At 42.0% G+C, this 20,406-nt stretch overlaps 1 protein-coding gene across 50 annotated transcripts in view; it reads left to right on the plus strand.

Moving 5' to 3' along the window:
- RIMS1 (regulating synaptic membrane exocytosis 1) overlaps window positions 1-20,406 on the plus strand; it is a 230,470-nt gene that overhangs the window by 97,760 nt on the left and 112,304 nt on the right. For 31 of the 50 annotated variants that reach the window (XM_083497272.1, XM_083497276.1, XM_083497316.1 and 28 more), the window contains 3 exons: window positions 8,027-8,367; window positions 11,148-12,025; window positions 20,115-20,171. In XM_083497272.1, coding sequence (XP_083353398.1) covers window positions 8,027-8,367; window positions 11,148-12,025; window positions 20,115-20,171 — 1,276 coding nt within the window. Of the gene's footprint in view, window positions 1-8,026; window positions 8,368-11,147; window positions 12,026-19,569; window positions 19,697-20,114; window positions 20,172-20,406 lie in introns of those variants that run through there. The other 19 variants (XM_083497318.1, XM_083497315.1, XM_083497301.1 and 16 more) reach the window with 3 other exon arrangements.

A 20,406-nucleotide genomic window follows, 5' to 3' on the forward strand; every position in this document is an offset into this window, starting at 1 on the left:
GATTTCTAATGGAGGAGACACCAAAGCAGTATCTTCATCCCCTGAAGAACTTTAAAATCAATTGAAAATTCCTTGTATATTTGTTAAGCAATATTTAGAGAAGAATGGACATTTGAATAAATTTGACTGGGTTCCACGCTTTGTTTATTTGGTTTATTGTATGCTATCCTTCATCCATCGATCTCAGGGTGCTTCACAGCACTCTTCCCTATTTTAGGGAAGATAACAGAGCGTTAGCAACCAGATCGGGACCATGTTCCAAAAACAAAGGCTTTAATACTAATAGGAAAGCGTCTGGGGGTGAAGAATCTTTGCTGTGTGAATCTGTATGCTCGCCCCACTGGCCTACTGAGAGAAGTGCCATGAGGCTTGATTTAGATTACTGCCTGTTGTAAATTATAATAGTTGACATTTTGATGTTGGTGGGGGAAATGGTTTAATCTAATTAGTAGACAGAATACATTCCCCTATGCTGTTTTTGTTTTTAGGAACACCGTCCTCCTGAACAAATATAACCAATAATGTTGTCATCAAAACATAATGTTCTAACGGAATCTGCTCGGTGTGCCTGACAGCATGATACGTTCTGCAATTCTTAGCTACGTTGTCAACATCTTGAGCCTCGCCAAAGTGCTGGAGAGGCTATGGAAAGCCGTGTAAATCTGTCCCTTTTCCAAATCCTATATGGAAAGGCAGACTATATAAACTACTTAAAATGAAGACAAGCACTTCTTTGATGTGGATGATATGTTTTTATTTGTTCTTATCTGTAGTGATGATTTATTTGTTTTGGTCACTGGCTGTGGTGTAGGGAAACTAAGGCAGTGAAAAGCAATGAAGGAAACAAAAACCAGAGCAGCCTCGAAATGAACAGAGCTTAAAGCTACTTTGAATCAATAGCCAGCATCCAAATTCAAACTCCATAAAATGTGACTTAAGGTAGATTTGCTACTGTTTTGCAGAGCTATAGAGGTAAGTTCAGTGCTTAACAGTGTTATATAACACCTGGTCTTAAATGTAGCTGTAGATGCTGGGTGAACTTGCACATGCTCTGGCCAAGGATTGTGTGCTGAGGGAACCATAACATTTAGATCATGTTGATTTTTATGTTCCTGACAGTAAAGGTAAAGGGGTAAAGGGGTAAAGGTACCCCTGCCCGTACAGGCCAGTCTTGACAGACTCTAGGGTTGTGCACTCATCTCACTCAAGAGGCCGGGAGCCGGCGCTGTCCGCAGACACTTCCGGGTCACGTGGCCAGTGTGACATCGCTGCTCTGGCGAGCCTGCACCAGCGCAGCACACGGAAATGCCGTTTACCTTCCTGCTATAAAGTGGTACCTATTTATCTACTTGCACTTTTAAGGGTGCTTTCGAACTGCTAGGTGGGCAGGAGCTGGGTCTGAGAAACGGGAGCTCACCCCGCCGCGGGGATTTGAACCGTCGACCATACGATTGGCAAGTCCTAGGCACTGTGGTTTTACCAACAGCGCCACCCGCGTCCCCCAATGGACAGTAGGCTGTGTGAACCAGCCTTTTCAGTTCCACAATAATAGAAAATTGCTTAAGAGATAATGTGTTTTTACTCCATGTTTGTGCAGGGAGCAGTTAAAAATTCGAAAATGTAAGTGCCAACTTATGCAATGTATGGTGCGTTTGCAATTTCATTGCAAGGATTTTCATGTTTTGCTTTCATGTTGTGTTAGTACAGGAATAATGTCTCTGCTGGCCACGGACTGCAGTGGGAAGGGCCAGAGACAGTAAGTGCGAGGCTTACATGTGGTTATGAATAAAACACTCCAGACTATTCACACAAATGCAAGCATGCAGTCCTTTTACTTCTCTGAAGCATGTTTCCACCACAGTGATGTTTTCACATGGATCTGTGTGTGAATCCTGGACTCATCATTTTGAGATTAATCCTGTGTGTGCTTGACTCTTTATTATTATTAGCATAAGTGTTGCCACACAAAGGGGTCAGTGAGACTTACTTGTGATAAGGTAACACATGGGAAGATTTCCACGTAGCATGAAAATGAACACTTTCACCAGATCCACACATAAAAATATGCTAGAATTTCTGGTTTATCGTGGCTTGCCAGGAGCAAATCGTATTGCCGAATTGCTCCTGCTTCATTCCTCCTCTGGCATGACCAAGATAAACAAACATAAAGCCCTTGCCTTCCTGTTAAGTCCAAACCAGGGATCACTGGGGGTTTTTTTTGCCACAAAACAAGCCACAATCTACATGCCAGGCACAAATGCTGAAAACATGCCTCATGGTTCCTTGGGCATTGATAGTTAAGGTTTTAGTTTCATTTTGTTGAATCTATATTTTTCTGTCCCATTTGGAACAGTTTTCTGTGTTCTGAAACAGTAATTATGTTTTTTATGACTGTACATTTTATTGTTGTAACCGCCGGCTCCCTCGGCCAATAAAGCGAGATGAGCGCCGCAACCCCAGAGTCGGTCATGACTGGACCTAATGGTCAGGGGTCCCTTTACCTTTACCTTTACCTTTACCTTTACCATGAAATCTTACGGTGGAGAGTGGTTAAGAAATCTTATAATGAATTAAATGGTGGCTCCAGGCTGGCTAGTGAAACCTGGGTTGTAGTGGAATTGCAAGCCATTATCCTGGGGTTGGATGTAATGCAAAGCCAAGACTTCTTGGTTGGTTTATCCCACTCACACCTGAGGAGGAGTGAAGCAGAGTGCTCTGGCAGCGTTGCTGCTTCAGCATGCTGCTCAGCCCTGATAAATCACGATGAGCCAGAAACCCAGGCTCAGTATTCTGTGCAAACGCAGAATGTAGAACACAGACTGGTCCAGCTTTAACATAGCTTCACACATGCAAACATGCATGTGCTTTATGTAGGTACACAGTAACCGCGTTGATGATTTGCTGAAATGCTGCATCAAGACGCACCCAAGAACAAGAAATGAACTGCAAATTTATTTCTTAGCAATCTATTCCAATTCCACGTTAGAAGCAGTTAGATTACATGCAGATTCTAACTCTCTCTAACACAGAATCCTCCTTAGAGTTCCTGGTGCATCGCATGGAGGTCCAGAAGCCACATTAAAGGACTGTAATCCTTCATCAGTCTGTTTGTTTGGTTGCCTAACATCTGTGGATTGTTAAGAGAAGTTATTACACAGACCTGCTTTAGTTTAGATTAGTTTGGACCATGGCCCAGTATTTTCAATCAGGATATAATTCCTGCATGCTGCTAGATTGCTTGCTCCACATACTTCCCTACACAATATTTTTTCACTAAGCGGCTTTCTCACTGAAACTGTTATATCACCTCAAGGTTTGTCCCCCTCCCTCTTTGGAAGAAGGACTTTTGTCTCTACCCGCCCCCCCCTCCTCTGGACCTACTGTAGCTCAAGGCCAGCGGCCAAATTGCATGTATTAACTAAGCTCTGGAGCGACTCCTAAACAGAGATGGTAGTGTAGTCTCTATGTGAGTATAATACAGATTTTGTTCATGTGTAATTTGTGGCGTGTGTTGTTGTATGTGTGTATGACAAAATGTTTCAGTTTTTAACTGGTTGGTTGTTGTAGGCACAGTATTTTCACATATATAGGTGTTGTTGCTTTTTAAAAAGTTTGTGTTTCAGTGTGTGGGTAGGCTGGATACACATGTATATTTGTGCCATGGCTAGTTTAGTTATTTAGGACACATAGTTTCATCCAAAAGAAATAATCACAGTATTGCAAGTGTATCAGTATAAATTGATATTCAGGAATGTTTCTTTCGAAGATGTGTGTGTTTCACATATGTTGCATTAGTATCCAGAAACACCTGTCAGTGTTATATGGAAAATTTATGTTATGGATGCATTGCGGAAGGATAAAGACTACAGCCCTATGCACATTTACCTGGGAGTAAGCCCCATTGAACTCAATGGTGCCTACTTCTGAGTAGACATGTGTGGGATTTTTGTGATCAATCTTATTACATATTGATACTTTATAATTATACTGTGTTGGGTTTTGACAACTTTTTGAGCGCCCCCCTCAATACAGCACATGGGCTCTATAAATAGCTCCACTAATGAACATTTGTTTCAATTTGCTAGTTTTGATTGGAAACACAACAAGGTGCATGTTTCGGTAGTAGTGAACTTGGGGACTTTTGAACATCTGTATCTAGGCTATGGAGTTCAACCCACAGAAGCCACTGGCAAAGCTCCCAGCTATTTTAACAGAGCTGAATGATGCCCTTATTTTTCCATCTTTCCATGAGCATCAGATGTGTTATGTTTAATTAAAATATTGGATTTTTGCTCAGATCTATTTTGACACATGCTATACACACACAAGAAGAATCTTACGACTGCTTGCTAACAGGCAAGTGTAGTAGTGTTAACTGGTATTTTCATTTGTTTCTTTTGCAAATGCTCACTTTATTTGGAGTTGGAAGTGTTTTTTCTTCTTCCTGTTTATTGTTGAAGTTGCCTCTATTATTTCACTGCAGCTATATTTTTGTTTGTTTCTGTTAAACCAAAACCGATTGGTCTACTGCAGGTTTAAGTTTTTGATGAGATTTTAAAAAATATTTTAACCCATGAATGTTTTTTTCTTATAAAACCATTTCCTCTTGTGTGAAAAGGGAATGTGTTTTGTAATAAACACTTTTCATTTTTATTTTTTATACCCACAACTTAAATATTAAAACTACAAAAGTTTAACTTTAGTAAGGTCCAATCCATCATTTAACCAAAAAATACACAATGAATCTTGGGATTATGTTAATAATACTTAATTTAGATATTATATGAACTCAGATATTTCATTTGCTTATTTTCTTTGCAGTATCTAAAGAGAATTTGTTATTTGCATGCATGCCAAATGTTTCTTCATTCCTTGACAAAGGTAGAAGTCTTTTTGGCTTCTTGCAATTACTATTATGAAACATTTCTGTAAAAGATTTAATTTAGAATTCTTTCTTAGAAAAGTCCTTTGGTTGGATCCATACGTAGTCATGCTTAGAGTAGACCCCGTGAATCAATGGGCCCTTAAAGTATTAACAAAACAATTCTACCCATGTCTATTAAAAAAAACAACCCCACTGAGTTGAGTGGGTCTACTCTAGGCATGATTAACGCTGTATAATAACCCCTCTTCCTGAGAGTAAACTCCATTAAATTAAATGACGCTAACATCTGAGTAAACATGGTTAGGATTGGAGCAAATTCCTGAATCCAACTCCTAATATTTCTGTTCATTTCCATGTTATTTTTCTAACAACCTGATCCTAATTACATTGGGGGGGGGGCAAGTGCCCATTATTCTTAATATTAATTGGACTTACTTCCAACTAAGTGTGCATACATTTGCTGTTTGACTCTCCCCCCCTCCTCCCCCCCTTTTGCTCTTTTATCGTGTACAGTGCATGACTGCCTTGATCCCTGCATAATCCTTAGAGCCAGCATCTGGCCTTAATGTGCTGCTGTTCTTGACAAAAATATAAATTTAAAAATCTAGTGGTAGCCACCCAGAAATACAGTGTGTGCTTTATTTCATACCTTCCTGGGAGAGGATAGAACTTTTCTTGTGCTATGAATAATATTTTATCTTCTTAAACATCTGTCTCTTAAGGCAAGGCTTTTGTTTCTTTTCCTCAAATGAAATTTCAAGAGTAATCATTTCACTATTATATTTGGACCATTGTGTCAGGAGAGAGCTTAGCCCTAGGGTAAGGTTACCAATTTTTTTTCAATGAATCCGGGACACTTTTCAGCTTCAATGGATTTTGTATGGGGACTGATTTGTAAATCCGGGGACTGTCCTGGGAAATGGGGACATCTGGTAACCTTACCGTAGGGAGCATTTGAGAGTGATGAAACCATACTCAAGAGTAATGATTGATTGATTTTTGGATATGTATCATTGGATGTTTGATTGGAAGGATAACAAAACATTCAGCTGCATTTGCTTACTTCTTCATTAAGGAGCGGGGGTTAGGGTATATTTGGTGGCCTAAATACTGTAACTCACCTCCTATGTGAAGTGAACTTGGTTTGTTAGTCTTATTAAGAACTGTTCAAAAATGCAAATAGTCCCTTATTGCTCAAGGAAGGAATTGGGATCCACTGGAAGCTCCCACTGGAATATTGGGGGGGGGGTGCTTTTTGCTATTCCTCATGCACCCACCTCTCTTGCTGTTCTGGAGGCTCCACTAAACTTCAAGAGCAAATTTTTGACAGACAAAGATGCAGAGGGGTTGGGGGAGGGGAGAGACTGGTGAAAAATGCCTCCCTTCTGCTGTTGGGGTGTATCACTAGGGGCAGGGAAAATTTGATTCAGCATTTAAATCCGATTCTACCTGATTCACGTTTTATAAAAATGCATACATTAGGCCAGGCTTCCTTAACCTCAGACCTCCAGATGTTTTGAGACTACAATTCTCATCATCCCTGACCACTGGTCCTGCTAGCTAGTGATCATGGGAGTTGTAGGCCAAAATCATCCGGAGGGCTGAGGTTGAGGAAGCCTGCATTAGGGAGTGGAATGTGAAATAAAATGAATATATTCATAAGAATAACATACAAAAATGCATTATGTTAGGGGAAAATGCTTGCAAAAATGTGCGCATTATCAAAACAACTGCATACAAGGTTGTGTTTACTGGGGAGAAGACTGCACTGAAAATGCTGGCAAATTTTCACGAGGTTAAAGAAGTAAATCCACATATTGCTGCAGAAATGTGAAGAATGGAATTTGAAATGAGGAACTAAGGGAACCAATACTGATGGGTCCTTACATCTCTACCCATTAGTGGAACTTCATGAATAGGAGACTCCCACCAGCGGAGCCTTAGTTTCATTTTATGTGCTACAATTTTTTATGCTGACCTTCTTCTAAGGCACTTAGGGAAACCTAGGAAGATGCTTTATACCAGGTCAGATAATTTGCCCATCTAGCCAAGCATTTTCTACTCTGATCTGCAGCACCTCTCCTGGGTTTCTTCATTTTCCATCACCTGCTAGCCAATGCTTTAAACTGGAGATGGCAGGGATGGATCCTGGGACATCCTTCATTCAAAGATGTGCTCTAACACTGAGCTTTGGTCCCTGCTCTCCTGCCCACCTCATCTTCACAACAAGCCTGTGGAAAAGGCTGGGCTGAGAAACTGTGCCCTGCCTAGTGCCTTTCGTTTCTTAGTGAGTGGGGATTTGACCCTGGGCCTCTTAGTTTGTAGTCTCGTCACTACACCATACTGACTCTTTGAGTCCTATTTGTATGTTCAACACATGCAACATCACCATCATCATCACAATAAATTTTTATTTATTTATATCCCGCCCATCTGATTGGGTTGCCCCAGCCAAACTGGGTGGCTTCCAGCATATACAAAAACATAACAAAACATTTTAAAATTCCCCATATGGGGCTATCTTCAGATGTCTTCTAAAGCTTGGATAGCTCCTTGACATGTGCTGGGAGGGCGTTCCACAGGGTGGGAGCAAGAAGGCCCTCTGCCTAGGCCTTCTTGAGGCAGGTGAGCAGGTCCATGCTTGCTCGCTCCATTACCACTGTCGTGGCCCATTGCTGCCCTTCCCTAATGCTGACCATGTGTTTAACAGCATGCTTGCAGTGAGGCAGCCTGCCATTGTGTGTATAGGCTGTTGTCTTAGTTCCACCTCATGGGGATAGCCTGCTTGTATTGCGGACATCCTCCAAAATGCCTGACAGCATTGGGGAGGGGCCAGTGCAGGTTGTGTGTGTGTGGTCCTGCTCTCGTGCTTCCTGTGATTATCATCACATGCTTTGAACACCCAGATGGTGCTTCAGAGGACTGATGGAAGATAAATGTTGGTGCAGCCCAAGCGAAACACACGATTGCAATATGTTTGGCTGCAGCTAATCAAGAGTGGTCCACTCCACAAGCACGTCCTGAGCATGAACAACAGCACAAACGTCACGGGAGGGAGGTTTTATTCTTCTTGAATGTTTAGACAACCGAGCCTTTCAGCAACTGAAGAGTACTTAGACTGTTATTTTTCTTTGTAACTAGGTTATGTGGGTATGCAACTTATGCCGAAAGCAACAAGAGATCCTAACGAAATCTGGAGCGTGGTTTTTTGGAAGTGGTCCTCAACAGCCACCCAGTCAGGACGGAGCACTGAGTGATACAGCTACTGGTGGCAGTTCAGATGCACCTAGAGAAAAGAAAGCGAGGCTTCAAGAACGGTCAAGATCTCAAACACCCCTAAGCACAGCAGTCACCTCCTCACAGGAAATACCTTCTAGTGTGCAAACTGACAGGAGGAAAGGCACCGAGGTATCCCAGCAAGCTATGGGCCTGGAACAGAAGCAGACTTCATCAAGGTCTAGAAGTGAACCCCCGAGAGAGAGGTAACATTGATGCCAATGGGCCTTGCCCACATGGGAAGAATTGCAGCTATAATGTTAAGCAGTGGAGAGTGGCATTATAAATATATAAAATCTCAGTGCACTCTGGCTACACTTTAGTGGTGTGCAGAGGGGCACGTTGTCAATGGCTTTGCATATACCCAATATGGGAGACCTTCCCCCAAATTTGCCCACCCCATACAGTGTCAACAGGACCAGTACTGAGAGGGATACACTAGGTTAATTGCAGTATCTGCACACCCTGCCAAGTTGTATTGAAAGACAGATAGGAAAACAAAGGAAGAGGAAGTCAACTGCAAGAGTAGGAGTTTCACAAAATACACATATTCACCAAACTGACATTAATTTGGAATATAGAATTACATGCATGTATGTTGGACTTTTTAAAGGCACAAATCCCGGCGTCTGTATATGTGCATAATTAAAGTTAGTATTAGAAAACAAAGTGTCCTAAACTGAAAATAATTTGATAATATTAATCTGTAAATGACACAAGATGAACGAAAACAACACTACATGAATATGCCAAATGTAACTCTTCCGCTGAGGTGGGGGTTTTTTTTTGGGGGGGGGGGACACAGCGGTGGTCTGTCTCCTGAGTTGACTTGATCATTGATGAAGTAATTGTGAAATAGCTTGTGAAAGATGCAAACCTATGCACGATTATGTGGGCTTCAGCATACATTGGATTGCACATTTGCATGTGAGACAACAGTTCTATAGGGGGGGAGAATATTCTTTGTGTATGGCGTACCTTATTTGTATGCTACTTGTCCATGGTGGACAATGTTCACAGAAGCTCGCAACAAATTTCATCAGATTCTCAAAATACAGCATCAAATTTAAATAGGACAAAGCCAACTTCAAGTTCAACATTACAACAAAATTAACATTTGCACTTAGTTAAAATGTACCGAAAACAGAATTAAGATTAACTAGTTTTGGCAGGAAACCCCAAAACTAAATAACTGACTCTATACACACTGCTAGTGCTGGCTACTCTGAGGTGTAATGGCAGCCATTTTTAAATAGTTTGGGATCTTGAGGGCAGATATGCCCTGCCCCACATAACCGATCACATGACGTGGTGTGCGCACACACTATTTGAATGACAATGCCCATCGATTTGGGGGGCAGCCCCCTCAAATATTTTATTGAGAGGGCTGAAGAGACCTCAGCCCCTAGGAGTTGGCTCCCATGGTGTGAAGTAATGAAACTGTTTGGGTGAAGGCAGAAGCAAAGGTTTGGCTGAATGGACTGTTAGTGTCCTGCATGCTCGTATGGCTTCTTTGGAAGGTGGTACTGTAAAATAGGCAGGAACTTGATGCTCCCTACTTGCAGGGAAGTTAATGGAATGCTTGGAATACTCTGTTATTAGCCAATGGGATTGGGAATAATAACAGCAGCAGCAACAACAATAATTATTATTTATCACCTGCCCTTCACCAGCAGGTCCCAGGGTGGATGAAACAATTTCAAATTTAGAATTAAAAACAAAGCAAATTACAGTCACAGGACTAAGGTGGGTCCTGAGAACACAGATCTCATGTGTCATAGACTAGAGTAAAGAGGTGCATCTTCATAGTGAAGAAGCCAGGTACACTTCTTAATTCCACAATTCATGGATTAAGGTGAAGTTTTTAAATCCGTTCTCTTGCTTTATGGGTAATCGCACTTAGTGATACTGGTTTCTGATCAACTTTGGGCATTTCTTTCTCCAGGCTTTCAAAATAACACATACTAGCTGCAAGCAAATAAAAACTTTCAGCAGGGCTCTAAGACTTATTTCAACAGATGCTTTCAGATTTGAGTCTATCTTTACAATTTCATTTCACCAGATCCATATTCATGCAATTAAGATGCAAGCATTTTGAAATGTGAGAGTCACTGCATAAATACTATTTTTTTGCTCTGCTGAATGTTGCTAGGAGAGGATTCAGGGATTCCTTTGCTTACATGGAGAAACACTTACTGGCACAAATATTTAGACTCATGATGCCTTGGTCCTAAATGGAGTTTTTTTAAAATGACTTTTATACATTCTTCTTTACCTATTCCCAAATGGAAATTATTTTTTAAAAAAACAACTTGGGGATTACTGAAAATAGATTACATTATTTTTCTTTTAGCACCTGTCTTTATGATATGACAATAATGATGGAGGCGATAATTAAGTTCAAAGGCTTTGTATAATCTTTTCTTTAATTTATGGGGAAGAGCCGTAGCTCACATGCTTTGCATGCAAAAGGTCTGAGGGTCAATTCCTGGCACCTCCAGGCCAGGCTGGGAAAAACTCCTGTCTTAAACGCTGACGGTCAGTGTAGATTATACTTAACGAAGTGAACAATTGGTCTGGTACAATGTAAGGCAGCTTCCTATTTCCCTGCTGTGCCTTTTTTTTACTTATTGCAACGTAGCTTGCACAAAATTGGGCTCGGGCACATGCCGTTGGTTTGTGTGTGATTTGTCCCCTTCGTTCTCCTCCAGTGAGAAAGAAGAGAGCCAGTGTGGTGTAGTGGTTAAGAGCGGTAGACTCGTAATCTGGTGAACTGGGTTCGCGTCCCCGCTCCTCCACATGCAGCTGCTGGGTGACCTTGGGCTAGTCACACTTCTTTGAAGTCTCTCAGTCCCACTCACCTCACAGAGTGTTTGTTGTGGGGGAGGAAGGGGATTGTTGGCCGCTTTGAGACTTCTTAGGGTAGTGATAAAGCGGGATATCAAATCCAAACTCTTCTTCTTCTTCTTCCACCCCTTCCCATCAGGAAGAAGACACCTGCAGGGTCTGAACAGAATGGGAAAGGAGGTGTAAAAGGTGAGCGCAAACGAGTGCCAAAATCCTCACTCCAGCAGGGTGAAGGACAAAGAGATGAGAGGGAATTTAAAGAAAGACGTGATGGTAGAAGATTAGAGAAAGGGAGGTCTCAGGACTATGCAGACTTCCCACACGATTTTGAGGAAGGCAAAGCTATAGATGGAGAGAAGCAAAGGAAAGAAGATGACTATCACACTCGATACAGGAGTGATCCAAACCTGGCAAGGTATCCCGTAAAGCCGCATCCCGACGAGGAGCAGATGCGCATGCATGCAAAAGTTTCAAAAGCACGGCATGAAAGAAGACACAGTGACGTTGCCTTGCCACACACAGAAGTTGAGGAGCCCGAGGTACCTGAGAATAAACTAGGAAAGCACTCACAGGTGCAAGGAACTCAGGACATAAAGTCTCGCCCGGATACTCAGAGGGCGTATGCAATAGAAAGAACAGGTGATGTAAGGATTTCTGTTTCTAAACAATTAGCTAACCATAGCCCACCAACTCCCAGGCATAGCGTGGTTCCTACAGAGCACTTAGAATCCAAAAATCACGACCCCTTTAAAACACAGAGTCGCCTAGATCCTAGCTCTGCTATTCTCAGTCGGAAAGCAAAGCGGGAGAAAATGGAGACCATGCTAAGGAATGATTCCCTTAGTTCTGACCAGTCAGAATCAGTGCGGCCGTCTCCACCAAAGCCCCATAGATCGAAACGGGGTGGAAAGAAAAGACAAATGTCAGTCAGCAGCTCTGAGGAAGAAGGAGCATCAACACCTGAATATACCAGTTGTGATGACGTGGAAATAGAAAGTGAAAGTGTCAGTGAAAAAGGTAAGATAAAGATTTAAATATATATTATGTGTGTGGGGGAAATTGATCTAAACGTGCCTTTCCTGTCATAATTTACTGAAATTTTGTAAAAACAAAGGAGGCCGCGTTCTCTTTATAGCTTTTCCTATCATAGGGTTTCCAACCATAGTGCTTTACTCTGAGTCGTAACTAAAGAACAAAATATGCCCTCTGCTACGGAAAGCATCTTCTTCCCTGCCCTGATGAGTTTCTTCTGTGGGTTTCTGTGGTTCCTCAAAAGGCCTCTGCTATGTAGATAGAATGCTTCAGAATGAAAACAACAGCTAGAGACTAGCAACCCATAGTGATGTTTGCGCCCCATCTAATATAAATCACATTCTACAGCTATTCAAAGGAGAGCTTGTTAGATATTAAGCAGACTGCAATAAACTGAGTATCTGAAATGTGGACAGACAGTACCAGAATGGTCTTATCTAAACACATTCCTTAGATGTCCCCACTGATTTCCCCACAATAGCCATGATCCATCAACAAGAAAAAGAAGAACATGTGCCCAGATAGGGGATATAAGCATTTCTGCATTGTTTATTTCGAAGGGGGTTAGTTTAAGATATGTGTTTTTCCGACAGAACCAAAGGTCCTGTTAGGCAAGGTGAGGTGGCCTCCGCAAGCAGAAAAAAATTCAGCTTATTACTGCATTTTATGTTTTGTGCATTGGCATGTCTTGGTGCATCTTTGCTCTCAAATTCAAATTCTGGTTTGACTATTTTAAAGTAGTCAACCTTGACTTCATCATATGGTAAATTGCAGCTGCAATCTCATACATACTTACTAGGAAGTAATACCTATTTAATAATGGAATTTGCTTCTTAGTAACTGTGTGTAAATGCACTGTGTGTTTTACCCAGTGCTATGGATTGCTTTTCTTATGGTGTAAATAGTAATGGCATTGAAATAGAACTTCCCTTTAGGAAATTTCTAAAAATGGTTGGATGAGTTGATGTGATGTCATGGAATGTTCACAACAGTTCCATCTGACAAGGGAATTAAGTTGTTCGGATGTCCACAGTCCAGCATCTGTGAGAGAAGGGAAGTTGTCAGCTTGCCAAGGATTGAAAACTCACACAAGGTATGTAGATTAGCCTTGTGGGGCCAGTTGAGGACTGGACAGAGACCTAAGAGGTGGGGAAGCTAAGCTGAAGGGAGTAGGGAGAATAGCAGGGATGAAATGCCATGGTAGGGACCATTAGGAAAATGTTGCCCTTATACAAATCTTTAGTGTGATGATGGCTGGAGTGCTGGTAGAGTTCTGGTTGCCACACTTCAAAAAGGATTACCTAGAAGTGGAAAAGGTTCAGAAAAGGGCCAAACCAAAATGATCAAGAGGTTGAAGCAACTCCCCTGGTAAAGGAAAGTTTACACTATTTGGCACTTTCTAGTTTAGAAAAAAGGAGGACATGAGAGAGGTACATAAGATTATGCATGTTGTGGACATAGAGTTATATTTTCTACTCCTCTCATAATACTGGAACCCAAGGCCATCCACTGAAGCCTGGAAGGTTCAAGACAGTGGATGGGGGGCACTTCACATAGCGTACGGTTAAACTGTAGAACTTGCTAGAGATGCCCACTAAAATTGCAGTGTCCACCAACCTGGATGACTATGAAAGATTGTAGACAAATTTGCAGGGGAATTTTTTTTGGCAATGGCTATAAGCCATGATAGCTATGTTCTACCTCCACTGTTGGAGGCAGTGTATCTGTTGCTGGGAATCCCAGATGGGGAGAGTACTGGTGCCTTGGATCCTGTTTGCATGCTTCTCATGGGTTGGCCATCGATGGTCCTTCGGCCTCATCCAGTGGGAATGTTCTTAACCTGAAGGCTGGTAGAGAATGCAGACGCTGTGTAGAAGGGAGAGGGGGAGAACCACATTGCTCTCCTGGGAGAAAAGGTGGAATATAAACATAATAATAACCGGAGTGGTTGGTGAGAAGAGGTATTCCAGAATATTTTTAGAGTTAGTTTTTCAGGTATAAAACATCTCCAAGTGATAGGTGTTTTATGCATGCTTGTTTCTTTACATTTTTTTCTTGCCCTTGTAAACCAGGGTCATGTATTATATCAAACATAGCATACAGTAGTGGCGCCTGCCCTGTGGAACGCCCTCCCAGCAGATGTCAAGGCAATAAACAACTATTTCACTTTTAAAAGACAACTGAAGGCAGCCCTCTTTAGGGAAGTTTTTAATGTCTGATGCTGTACTGTTTTTAATATTCAGTTGGAAGCCGCCCAGAGTGGCTGGGGAAACCCAGCCAGATGGGCAGGGTATAAATAATATATTATTATTATTATTATTATTATTATTATTATTATTATTATTATTATTATTATTATTATTATTATTATTATTATTACAGGGGTAGGACAGGCAAAATTAGGCAAGAAGCGTTGCCCCATCATGTGAGGTGAACCTGAAGCATCACATTTTTAGCCATTTCTGGACCCGTTTTCTTCGTTTCAATAAGCACTTGAAATAACTAGTTAGTTAAATCACATTAATTGTCTGATTTCTCCCAAATCATTGCTCGGTCATTGCCTTTTGTGAAAAACTTCCCACCCACTGGTTTGCTGTAGGAGGGACTAGCAAGATGTCTTCACCCGTGTGATTGGAGCATGCCATGGTTCATTATGAGGAAAAGCCTATCAGAACCTTAACAAGTTATCAGTAATTATTGAACTGAAGAAAGTAGAAAATCAGAATGTTGTGAAATGTTTTTCATGCTTAGAATGATTTAATAAGCTATAAAAAGAGGTATATATTTTTCCTGCAGCTCAGGAGACCAGACGGGCCTGCTTGTTTTCTTTTAATTGCATCAGTACTACATAGAATTGTGGAGCTGGAATATGTAGGAATGCAAACAGAATCAGGGCAAAGACCAGATTTTATTGGATATTTTTTATGTGATATAGGAACTCCTTTTTGGAGTTGGTGTTAGAAATAAATAAATTAATATAAATATGTAATTTTACAAGCACAATAGCAATGAATTGGTTCAAATTAATCCTCTAGTTTTGCTAAACCTTATGCTAAATTGGCCACTAGATGGAGTCTGTGCAATTTAAGTTTCATCTGTCATTTCCCATAAATATTTTCTTAAGTTAGCTACTGAATATTTTATCTACAGTTCCAGAAACATCTGCTAATTCATTGCCAAATTTCATAAAAGCTTTATCATACCAGAGACATTTTTTATATGCAATTTCCAACAGCAGTTTTAAAGTCTTCTGACTCTGTACTTATATGGAAATAGAGTGTAGTTTTATTCACCAGTATGAATTTGAAAAATTCGCTGTAAGGGAGTCATATAGGGAGAATACCTCAACTCTCTTATCATTCATGCTATTAAGAAAGGGCTTGTTTTATATATCTCATGGATGATAAAGCTTCGTGAGTTAAATGTTTTTCCTGAACCAAGAACTCTGGCTGGAATATACATTTGCAATGTTTCACAAGGTTGGCCTAATTTTAGTGTAGTATTCATGGCATGGGGGGGGGGGTTGTAACCCTTTTTTGGCCCATGGGCATATTTGAGAACCAGAAAAAAGTCTAGAGTAGGGACCCTGCAACTTTTTCCTCCCCAGCTGCAATCTACCTTAAATTGACCCCTCATCACAATTAGGCTTGAAGAAACCTCTGTTTGCTAAAGGAGGTTTCTTTCCACTAAGGGAGTATAGAGGTATGGTGTATATGCTTCTGCAGGTGTCCCATTGGCAACCAGTGTGTTATCTGATATTCCAATGCTTTGAGTAGCTGTATCAGGAACTGTGTACAGTGGTACCTTGGGTTACATATGCTTCAGGTTACAGGCTCTGCTAACCCAGAAATAGTACCTCGGGTTAACAACTTTGCTTCAGGATGAGAACAGAAATCGTGCAGTGGTGGCACAACAGCAGCAGGAGGCCCCATTAGCTAAAGTGGTACCTCAGGTTAAGAACAGTTTCAGGTTAAGAACGGACCTCCAGAACGAATTAAGTTCTTAACCCGAGGTACCACTGTATAGTAATAGTTATAGGTAGGTAGCTGTGTTGGTCTGCCATACTCGAAACAAAACAAAACAAAAATCCTTCCAGTAGCACCTTAGAGACCAACTAAGTTTGTTCTTGGTATAAGCTTCCGTGTGCATGCACACTTCTTCCAAAGCTCAGTACAGTACAGGATGTATCCTCTAAATCAATGAGGGCCGTAAGGCGGTGGTGAGAGACAGGATGTTAGGGAAGCAGCAGTTTAGACCTGTGAACACAAACTTATTTGCATTTAGGTGCTTGGGGGAATTGTCACAAAGCAGAAACTGTTGATGGAGCCATATTTTTGCAGTGAAACATAATGTGCCTTTTATTAATCCCCTCAGCCTTAGAATCACAGACTTGGAAGGAACCCCACTACTGCAGCATCCCCAACAGGTTCAGCTTAAAAACTTCCAACAAAGGAGGGTCCACCACCACCCAGGGCAATCCTTTCCACCGTCAAACAGTTTGCACCATCCAGGAGTGCTTCCTGATGTTTACTCTAAATATTGTTTATTCTACTTAGAACCCATTGGGTGAGGTTGAACCTTCCAGAGCAGGGTTGCCAGGGGGGTGTCCTGCAGATGTTACTGATGGGAACTCCCATTATCCCTGGTTACTGGCTGTGCTGGTTAGACTGACTGAAATTGTAGTCTGTAACATCTGGGGGGCACCATATCAGCTACTTCCTGCTCTGGAGCAACAGAAAATTAATGTGGTCCATCACCTCTCTCAAAACTATGTAACCACACTTCCAGTGATGAGGATATGGGTACTATGTTCAGAACCTTTTCTCTGCTTGCTTTATGAGAAGAAATGAAAACATTAACCCGTATTGTCCAGATTTCCTTTATCTGTGTCATCACAATCCTAATCGTAGCTTGGCCTAGAAAATTGTGATGAGGATTAGGATGTGTTGCTTGTGGCAACATTAGAGAAGTATTAAATATTATATAAAATCTGCCATTTGTCTTCTATAGGGGCAAATCAGGTCAAAAGAAGAATAAAAGCACTGCTGTGGAATGAAATTTGACCTAGTGCAGTCAGTTTACTCTCTCTGCCCTTCTCCTGTCTCTATGACCCCCCAGGTCAGAGTGTGAATCATTTGGAGTTAGGTAAAATACATAGAAAAATACAAATTAATAATAATAATAATAATAATAACAACAATAATAATAATACCCTTGATTATTTTTTTCAGGGTATCTGGTTTATTAAATTTTCTTTTTAATGAACATTAATACTGCAATGTTCCTAACAGACATGCACAACCCAAAATATATTATGTTCCATGTCCACCCTGATTGCAGTACTTTCATTCAGGCATCAATTAAACTGCTTTAGCCATTCAGTTGTTAGGAGTTTACAATGGGCTGATTTGAGGGTGTTGATAATGATTTGTGTTTCAAGTGCTCCATGGTTTCTGGTAGATTTTGTAGCAATTTCACAGTGCTGCTGGCTCAGATGTCTACCCGTAAGTCAGTGGAAGTCATGGCCTTGGGGTGGAGCTCTCCATATAGTTTTGCAGCCCCTTCCTGTACCTGGTCCCGCTTTGCACAAGTAGTACATTAAAATATTTGTAGTGTCAACTAACCGCTACCATTGTGTTAGTACAGTGCTGACCTATAGTACAGTATATCACTGAGAAATCTGTAAGATGTTATAAAAGGTAAAGGTAAAGGACCCCTGACAGTTAAGTCCAGTCGCGAATAGCTCTGGGGTTGCGTGGTCATCTCGCTTTCCTGGCCGAGGGGGCCAACATTTGTCCGCAGACAGTTTTTCCAGGTCATGTGGCCAGCATGACTAAGCCGCTTCTGGTGAAACCAGAGCAGCGCACGGAAACGCCGTTTACCTTCCCACCGGAGTGGTACCTATTTATCTACTTGCACTTTGACATGCTTTCGAACTGCTACATTCAACTGCTTTATTCAACTACAGTGGTGCCCCGCAAGACGAACGCCTCGCAAGACGGAAAACCCGCTAGACGAAAGGGTTTTCCGTTTTGGAGGCGCTTCGCAAAACGAATTTCCCTATGGGCTTCCTTCGCAAGACGAAAGCCCATAGGGAAATCTCTGGGACAGCGGGGAAGTGCAGCGCATCTTCCCCACTGTCCTCGGACCTCCTCCGAAGGCTGGCGGTGGGGTGGAGAGACCTCCTCCCGCCGCCAGCCTTCGGAAGGCTGCTCCGAAGCCTGGCGGTGGGGCGGAGAGACCTCCTCCCGCCGCCAGGCCTCCGAAGGCTCCTCCGAAGGCTGGCGGTGGGGCGGAGAGACCTTCTCCCCGCGCCAGCCTTCGGATGGCTGTCCTGAAGACTTGCGGTGGGAGGAGGGTTTTCCTTCCCACCGCCAACATTCAGAAGTGCTGCGCCCCTTCCCCTCTGTTCCCGTACCTGTCCTGAAGGCTTGCAGTGGGGAGAAAAGCCCTTCTCCGCACCGCCAGCCTGGCAAGCAGTTTCCATAGGAACGCATTAATTGATTTTCAATGCATTCCTATGAGAAACCGTGCTTCGCAAGACGAAAAACTCGCAAGAAGAAAAAACTTGCAGAACGAATTAATTTCGTTTTGCGAGGCACCACTGTACAAATATTATTTTGTCTCTCCCTGCCCCATCTGCATGGGAGACAAAACTGCTGCAAAGGGAAGGGACCTGTGCCAGCGCTAAGAAAATCTCCATCTGCCTCTTTTGACTCACTTTCGCTCTGCCCATGGAAATGCCCCCAGTTTCCGGAAGAAGTGGTCTATGTGCCATGAGTGCCCCTTGGCAGTTGCCCAAGGCTTGTCTCGGTCAGCAGGTGAGAGCAGCATCCAGTAAACATATGCCTTCTGGCCCAGCTTTAGCCGCTTTTGCCTTTGGATCAGGCAACCTGAAGAACAACTTCGCCAGGTGGTGGGCTTCTCTTCTTTCTAAACCAACTCACACATTTCTGTGGTGGCCTCCTATCTGGGTGGGTCGGGTTTAATTTGTGTTGTGCCCGTGTTTGAATTGCACAGCAAAAATTCAGTCTAAATGTACTAAAGAGGAAGAACGGCTGCCGCATTGTTACTGATTGCATTGATACTTGTGCTTCGAATAGCATTTGTCTGTGTCAGCTGCTGGCAGATAAAACATTTATTTTCCCACCTCTGTGGGCAGGGAGCAGTGTTTTGTTTGGGGGGTTTCCCCTCCCCCCCTTGTCAGACTGTCTCGTGGAGTCTCCTAAAATCATTAAGGATTCTCCGTAGCCAGAGAGGCTCTTTAGCATTGCACTGAGCATGTATAGATTAATGCAGTAATCAATGCTCTCTGCACACTGCAGAGATTTGTATTGATGGCTGTGGCTCTTGTGGCCTTGTTTGGTGTCACTGTTCTAGAGTGTTTGACATTGCAGAATAATTTGGCATTGGCTCAGGAGCCAGGACTACAGGGACTTGTCTTATAGACCTGGCTTTGTACTGATTTGTTTTTTGGAGGGGGGTTTCCTCTCCCCCCCCTCTCCACCCGTTGCGGTTACAGCTTTGCTACAGTCGCAGGCTGGAATTCAGCAACCTGCTTGAAGTCGGTTCTGCTTGTTTAGGTGCTCTGAGCTGAAGCTGCTATGTTTGCTGGTTTCCTTCAGTTTCTTCTCCATACGGTGTATTCGGGGACAGGTAATCTAATAGTACTGTCAGAATGGGAGGCTGTAAAATATTATTGCCAATCAGTCGGAGTTTTGAAAAGGTTTCTTCTGGTGGTGAAGTACAAGCTAAAGGGTGGGGGGAAGAGATAAAAAGAGCCATTTTTGTTGCTCTTTCGGGGGCGGGCAGGTTCCTTTACCTTTCATAATACCCATTCCTGATTTTTTAAGTATATAACTGTGTTTTTAAAATATAAGCTGACTTTTTCAACCATAAATATGTGTTTAGATTTTTTAAAATTTTATTTTAAAATAGCCTGCCTGTAAATGTAATTCTGGACAGGGCAAATCTCATTTAGCCATAAAGAATATTGCACGTTCGAGAAAGTAATCAGATTTCAGAGGTTTTGATGGTCAGGAAACATATAATCATTCAGATATATTATTTTTAGCTAATCTGTTTGGCAGAAGAGAGTTGGTGTGCCCTGCGTCTCCTGAGTCGTGTTGTGGTTAGTAAATTTCATAGCCTTCAAATTGCAATAATGCAGCCTGTGTATTATCATATAGTATGCTTTTGGATTTGTTTATTTTTAAATACAATGTTCCCAGTTGAAAGCATTGCATTTCAGTTTTAGGTATTCATGACTCTAATCTTGAATATATTCATTTTTTGGCACTTTATATAGCAAACTGAACAGAGGGAAGCTAAGGAGAGAAAGCAATCGACAAATTCTAGCCCAACCA

The sequence above is a fragment of the Podarcis liolepis genome, assembly GCF_965112155.1.
Source record: "Podarcis liolepis genome assembly, chromosome: 3".
Lineage (NCBI taxonomy): Eukaryota > Metazoa > Chordata > Lepidosauria > Squamata > Lacertidae > Podarcis > Podarcis liolepis.